Source organism: Silene latifolia, chromosome 8 (genome assembly GCF_048544455.1).
Source record: "Silene latifolia isolate original U9 population chromosome 8, ASM4854445v1, whole genome shotgun sequence".
In the NCBI taxonomy this organism is placed as follows: Eukaryota; Viridiplantae; Streptophyta; class Magnoliopsida; order Caryophyllales; family Caryophyllaceae; genus Silene; species Silene latifolia.
The window spans coordinates 104,005,046-104,012,742 of record NC_133533.1 but is presented as its reverse complement, the minus strand read 5'-3'; the positions used below and the strand labels follow the sequence as shown (position 1 = coordinate 104,012,742).

Here is a 7,697-nt window from a genome sequence, read left to right as displayed (position 1 = left end):
CGATGTCAATGAGACTTTTTCTACTAGTGACGGATAGTAGTCGGTTTTACAACAGAACTAAATGTCTCATCACAGTCTATACCAACCCGTTGTGTTTTACCATTAACGACAAGGCGAGCCTTATATCGTTGTAAGGAGCCGTCACTGTGGAATTTATGATGAAAGAGCCACAAGCACCGAATGACATGAGCATCACAGGGCCGAGGCACCAAGTCCCACGTGTGGTTAGCCTTTAATGCACTAAATTCGTCCTGCATCGCAGCATTCCAATTCGGGTCTTTAAGAGCGAGGGTTGGTGATTTGGGAACGGGTGATAAAGCGGTTGGTTGATGGGCTATATCGGCAAACCTCTTGGGCTTGAAAATACCATTCATTGCCCGAGTGGTCATGGAGTGAGGGCGAGGGGGAGGAGGGGGAGGTGGTGTCGGTGTTAAGGTGGTCACGATTGGGGAGGCTGGCTGAGGGGACACGGTTGGTTGGGTGGTGGGCGTTCGGGGCAGGGCAGTGGGTGTGGCTGGTGAAGAGGGTGTGGCGGTATGGGCAGGAGGTGTGACTGATGAGGAGGGTGTGTCGGTATGGGTAGGGGGATTGGGTGGCACAACTATTTGTTCAAAAAGGAGCGGGTTGATGGGCGTGGCTGGAGGGTCAAGGAAAGAGTAAGAGGTAAGCGGAAGCTGCGAAGTCTCAGCAAATGGGAAGACGGACTCGTCAAAAGTGACATGGCGAGAAATAATGATTTTTCCACTGGCTAAATCTAGACAACGATACCCGCATTGTTGAGACGGGTAACCAAGGAAGACACGCCTAAGAGACCTAGGAGACAATTTATGGGGACGCTTGGCAGAAATATTAGGATAGCACGCACAGCCGAAAACGCGTAAATGATCATAGGAGGGATCTTTGGAGAAGAAAACAGAAGTAGGAGAGCAGAACTGGAGAATTTTTGTAGGAAGGATATTGTGAAGATAGACCGCCGCATTTAAAGCTTCGACCCAAAAGTTGGGAGGTATGGAGGCGTGAGAGAGAAGAAAAAGGACAATTTCATTAAGACGGCGTATCATACGTTCAACTTTGCCGTTTTGTGGGGAAGTTTGAGCACAGGAGAAGCGAAAAGTAAGACCATTTTTATTGGCAAGCTCATGAAACGGACTATTATCAAATTCGCGCCCGAGATCACACTGAAATGATTTGATTTTGCAATGAAATTGGGTGTGAATGTAAGCATTAAAAGATATAAAACGATCAAACACATCGAATTTATTTTTGAGAGGATAAACCCGAACGAATTGCGAAAAATTATCAATGAGCACAAGATAATACTTATAACCACTTTTACTCAAAATAGGACTAGTCCATAAATGACTGTGTATAATATCAGATGGAGCAACAGTAGCAGAAGTAGAATCAAAAAAAGGCAAATGTTTGTGTTTACTGACTTGACACGAATGACATAAATTTGAGCTAGTCTCTTTATTGCAGCTAATACGTGAATGACTCTTAAGAAAACTAACAATGTTGGGGCCAGGATGGCCTAGACGACTATGCCAGATGTCATGAGACAAAGAGACTAAGCTGTGACCCTGATTATTTGTGGACGACGCGGACGTGGAAGACACGGGGTAAAGATCGCCATTACTGTCACTCCTTAGAATCGTCATCCTAGTCTGAAGGTCCTTCACAGAGAAACCGAAAGGATCAAATTCAACAGATACGTTAATATCTTTGGTAAATTGCCGAACAGATATAAGATTCTTTATAATTTTTGGCGTATGTAAGACGTTGGTTAAGTGAAGGGTACGCTCTGGTGTTTTAATAAAAGTATTGCCAGAGGTTTGAACGGAATGCTGTGACCGTTACCAACTATAATAGAACGAATTGAAGATGCATTAAAAGGAGGAACCAACGTACCTGAATCGGAGGTTAGGTGAGAAGAGGCGCCCGTATCCATGAACCAAGGTCGGTTTGGAGCTTGTAATCCCAGCGCCTGAAAAGCTTGAGCAAGGTCTGTGGGTTGGGCTTGCTCATGATCAGCAACATGAGCTTGTCCAAAATTGTTACGAGACCCACTGTTATTCGAGCGATTGGACAAAGCACGGCTAGAATTTGAACCAGTCCACGGCTGCCATGGTGGAGACCAACCCGGGTATGTCGGGTATGGGCAGGAGGGAGGGGTCCAAGGGTAAAGCCACATATTAAAATTTGACCACGGAGAAACAGAGTTTGGTACCGTGGATTTGTTTTGAGATGGCGAGCCATTTTTCTTATAATTACGATTATCGCGTCGACGATTACCATTGCCCCTGTTCGACGATCGATTCTGAGAACCAGAGGGATTGGAGTTATCGTCCCATTGAGACGAATCAGAGGGTGGGGTAGGGGTGGCAGCTAAGGCCGCATTTGGCTCCTCCCGAGCAGAGGTGTGGTGCATTTCTAATTCTAACATGCTCCTAGCGGTTTCGAACTGGGGCAAAGTTTGATTGATGTAGGCCGCGACAGTATCATAACTACTAGAAAGACCACGCACCAATTGAAGTACTAGCCTTTGATTGTCGACTGTGGAGACGACGTCTTTCTTTGACCAGCGAGATCCTTCAATCGTTGACAATAAGCATCAAGGGAGGGCATACTATCGAGTTTCAAATTGCTGAACTCATGTTCAAGCGCCGCGGCCCGTGCTCCTTTGTTGTTGAGGAAGATATTCTCAACTCTTTTCCAAGCCTGATATGCGGTCGATTCATCTTCAAGGACACGGGGAAGCAAATCATCACTCATCGTGCCATATATCCACTGAAGGACATGGGCATCGACCTCACACCATTCGACATAGTTCTCGGCAGAAGGTGACGGTGGCGGAGTGCCATCGATGTGCGCAAGAACCTTGTACCCACGGGCATGAAGGGTGAAAAGCCGAACCCACGAGGCATAGGTGACGTTTGTTCCGTCGAGGATACGGACCTTGTTGGTGATGTTAGACACGGTGTACACAGGGTGGAGAGAGGCTTTGGGCGGCGGGGTTGAATCTGATTTGTTGGGGTCGACCATATTGTCGAGAAAGAGAGGTGTTTGGCGGCGGGGATTGGCTGCCAAAAACGAGGTAAGGATTGAGTATTGTGAGGGTTTAGAGGTGACCTAGTCTGATACCATGTAAGTTAATGTAATCCCTAACTTGGGTGATCTCATATTACTCATATATATAGTCAATACAAAGGTTGCACGGAATATTTCAGAATATATGACTACGAGATATTTACGATAACTAAAAGATATACAATCTAATATTAACATATTTACACTAACAATTTTGATAATTTTTGGAATTTTTGACTAAAACTTTTAGACTTATCGATTCAGAATTTTTAATTAAAATTTTAAAGCCTATTGTTATCTGGCGATGAGCGCCTCTACTAACCTTCTTAGCGCTGTCACTTACTGTGTGTCCGACCTTTATTATTCAGGGTTAATTTGAGGGTATGGTTTATGTTGTTCAAGAAGAAAAAGAGCCAAGCATGGATAACGAAAGTAGATAGAATAGCGAATATAAATAAAACAGATGTATGGAGCTTAAATGAAAGAGCATTACACAATGACAAACATACATATATGATTTAACCTGCATGGCGGTTGAGACACAGTATTACACCGCCATACATGCATTCATTGTTATTTTTAGTAGTAGCTACTAATTAATTAAGAAAGGGCATAGCTTGCCGAGGACTTAGTTAATTAATAACATTAGGGATGAACAATTAGTAAGGACAGCCGAAGGTGGGGAGGTTACAGGCATTGATGAAAACAACGAGCTCTTTGTTATAATTTGCGGTGGTAAGTGTACCAAGAAGGCCTCCGGGGATACATGCTTGTGCATTAGCAGCCACTAGCCCACTTAGAAGGGTACAACACGGTGTCCCGGCTTGGAAACCTAACGTCACATTCACCAATGGTAAGCCTACACATATGTCTAGTGTTGGGCATGGTGTTATTGTTGCATTTGCAGAGACAAATGCAAACATGGCTATAGGCAGTGGCGGATCCAGGAAAACAATTTTACGGGGTCCTTTTTTAAACTATTTTTGTTGAATTTTTTTTGCAATTTTTTGTAGAATTTCTTTTTAAAGTTTCATTTCACAAAAGCGAAATTTTCTATTGTAAAATAGATTTTTTCGAAATTATGGTGTAATGAATACTCTGAGTAGTGAGTACCCACGAGCATACCATCGATAAGACGATAACGCTTACACGTTAGTGTATTTACGTACTCCCTCCATCCATTTTTATTCTTCTCATTTTACTTTTTAGGGTCAATGTTATCAAACTTTGACCTTGAATAAATTGAAACAAAAAAATATTAAGACATACATAAAACTTAAATATTTAGATTTGTCATCAAACAATCTTTCCGAAAATATTTTTTCAACAATAAAAAATTATAAATACATGACGAAAAATACGGTCAAAATAGCGTCTTGAACACCGCATAAAGTGAAGTTGGGAGAATAAGGCGATCTCACACCGTGGAACGAATTCTGTATAAAACAATTCATTTATTGCTATTAGTGAACGAGTTATTTTTTTTTATACAAGTATACTATCTTACAAATTGCAATATGAGACTATCTCAGACTATAATTCCGCTATTATTGATATTTTTAACTTTGTATTCCGTATATCATATATCATATATAAAAAAAGAATGAGGGGGGTTTGTCACTTTGTGACTGCCTTCACCCTTGCATGACGTCAGATATTACTACTTTGCCATTCTGTTTTAATTTTCAGTTGCCTTCTTCCCTGCTTTCCTCTTTTCAACATATTTGTTTAATACCAAAGTTGGCTGGTGTGAGTGATAAGGGCTCTCATCTCTTAAACAAGTGGTCAGGGGTTCGATTCGTGACTCTTGCGAATGAAAAAGCCAAACTTGATTGGGGTCAACCCATTAAAGCCAAACTTGGTTGGGATCAACCCATTAAATTGCCTTCAGTACGAATTTACCCACCGCCTATTTGATGAATTGTATCAACTAAAACTCCAATGTCTTCCTTGGTATTGTGTCTTTTTTATAACCTGCGTCACTTTTCTGTGGGACGGTATATGGCTACGACAGTGTTCAGCTAACCACTTCTAGCTGGTACGACCGACTATACTGTTATTAGACATAATGTATCCAGTGGGGGTGTTTGGTTGACTCTCTTGGAATGGATTGGAATGGATTTGCTCCATTCCAATGTTTGGTTGGAGTCTTTTGGAATGGAGTTAGATACCCAATGAATTCTAACTCCATTCCATCCCCCTAGAATCTCATACCCAACTCCCACCCTTGGTATCAAACTCCATTCCACCCTTTTACAATTTTAAGATGAACCAAACAAGTTTATGAAGGAATGGATTTAGAACCCCATACCATTATGGATTCATATTCCAATCCATTCCATTCCATGCTATTGAACCAAACGCCCCCTAAGTTCCTAACGAAACCAAGATGGCAAACCCTAAAAATTTATATGTTTTCTTTGGCATTGAAAGATTGGCTTTATGTGAATTTTGTAACTTAAATATGAATTATATGTGCCTCCATTCTCCAATGTGCATCGCCTCTAACTTGCACCTTATGCCATAGCTATATTCATCTTGCTACTGATGCAATTCCTGCCTTCTAAAGGTTAATTTGAAAAACGAAAAGAGATATATCTAAAGTAAATTCAAAGTTAAATTCAATGTGGGCAAAAATTCATAGGGAGTGCCATTGGATATTGCTACTTGATACATCCAAATCACCTGTCAAGACAATAAGTGGCCGTTTTGACTTTGTCATTTAGGTGTTGTTTAGAAAGAGTTGGGTTATAGGCTTTACGGTAGTTGAAGGTATGTATCAATGATTTCATATTATATGAGGTGTTTTTGGTACATCATGCATGTTATTATGGAAGACTTGAAATACTTTGTGTGCTAATGTTACCATATGATGGCATGATATGGATTGATGACTGAGTTTTTCAGTGCCAGTTGTAATCAAGTGTAGATAGCCAGTATCGAGACTCGGAGTAGTTTAGGTTGGTTGCATAAAGCTTGGGGTAGTGCCTTGATTACAGAGAGAGAGAGAGACAATTAAACTAGGAAGCATAAAATTTAGTCCCTCAATTTGATTTCTATTTAGTAACGATTGTGACTTCTTTTAGTGTACAGTTTATGGGTGTTGACAAATGACAAGAGGTCAATCTTACTTTGAAGCATGTCGTCTACTTTGTTTGTTAGTAAACTTATGACTATTTGACTTGGGTATTTCTCTGTTGTTTTACGAAAGTACTTACCAAATTCTTGTGCGTTTATTTTGTTTTGTAAAAGACAATTTTATATAACTATATTGTTAACTTACATTACAAGAAGCCCCTTAATAGTGTTTGGAATGGCTTCTCGGGCGTTGAGTTAACCTTACAGTACCCCCTATTGTGGCATCAACAATTTTATATAACTATATTGTTAACTTACATTACAACTGTGGCATCAACACTTGACCAATTTGCCAGAAATGGGAAAAAAATTATTTGTGGACTTGCATCAGACTTGACGATATGTTAAATGTTTGGTAATTTTTTTATTATAAAAATCTTAATTGTTCAAATTTTATTTTGGTTTACTGTGTTTGGTCCAAGTTCCTTGTTGTCAATGAAGGTGGAAGGATTGACATTTGGAATTCTATTCCTAAGAATGCATCAACGTTTTAGCCGGTGAATGGTGGTTGTAAAATGTAAACTTTGGGAGAAACATCCTCCCCAGCCCATCTTGCTCCTTGTGTCCCAACCCTTCTATCCCTGAAACCACCCTCCATGCCCTGAGAGACTGCTGCTTTGCCTCTCATTGTTGGACTCTCCTTAATGTCCCTGACTCTTTCTTCACTTCCGACCTTCAACCTTGACTCCTCGCTAACTGTTCGTCTCGCTCCTCTTCTTGGAATACCCTCTTCACTTTCCTCCTTTGGCGTCTTTGGCTTAGACGTTGTGACCTAACCTTTTCCACTCCCAACACCCTTACCCCCTCCTCCCTTTGTGCCTCCGTCACCTCCCAGACCTCTGCCTGGATCCGTGCCTCTGACCACACCTGCTCTGGCTCCCTTGTGATTACCACCCCCCTTGATGCCTTTAGCTACTCTTTGAGCTGGGCCCCTCCGCCGCTTGGTTGGCTTAAGGCCAACGTTGATGCGGCCTTTTCCCCCTCCTCCTCCTTTGCTAGCCTGGGGTGTGTTATTAGAGATCCTTCTGGTTCCTGGGTTTCTGGTTGGTCCACCCGCCTCCTTGCCCCTAACCCTTTCCTTAGTGAGGTTCTTGCCATCCGTGATGGGATCATTCGCTCTAGAGTCCATGTGAACAATGTCCTGATTGCTTCTGATTGTCTTGATGCGGTGACCTCTATTTTACGCCCCTCCCCCCCCTTGTGGTCCGTATTCTAACATTATTCTTGAGTGTAGGGACCTCTTGCAGGACTCCCCCCATTTGACGCTGGTTTTTGAAAAAAGGACGGCTAACCGTGTTGCTGATGCCCTTGCCCATCATTCCATCTGTGACACCAGTTCCTCGTTAGGCTGCTTTGAGTGGGATTACCCCCCTCCTTTTGTTGTTGAACTCTGTATTTCTGATTCTGTTTTGGCCTGCGTGCCTCTTTCCCCCGACCCGCCCCCGTGATGTATTGTAAACTCTTGAACCTTT

At 42.1% G+C, this 7,697-nt stretch overlaps 1 protein-coding gene across 1 annotated transcript; it reads right to left on the bottom strand.

The window, feature by feature from the left end:
* Positions 1-2,535: 2,535 nt before the first annotated feature.
* On the bottom strand, positions 2,536-3,042 carry LOC141595627 (uncharacterized). Its single transcript, XM_074415589.1, has one exon. The coding sequence runs from the start codon at positions 3,040-3,042 to the stop codon at positions 2,536-2,538; it is 507 nt and encodes a 168-aa protein (XP_074271690.1).
* Between the last annotated feature and the right edge of the window lie 4,655 nt (positions 3,043-7,697).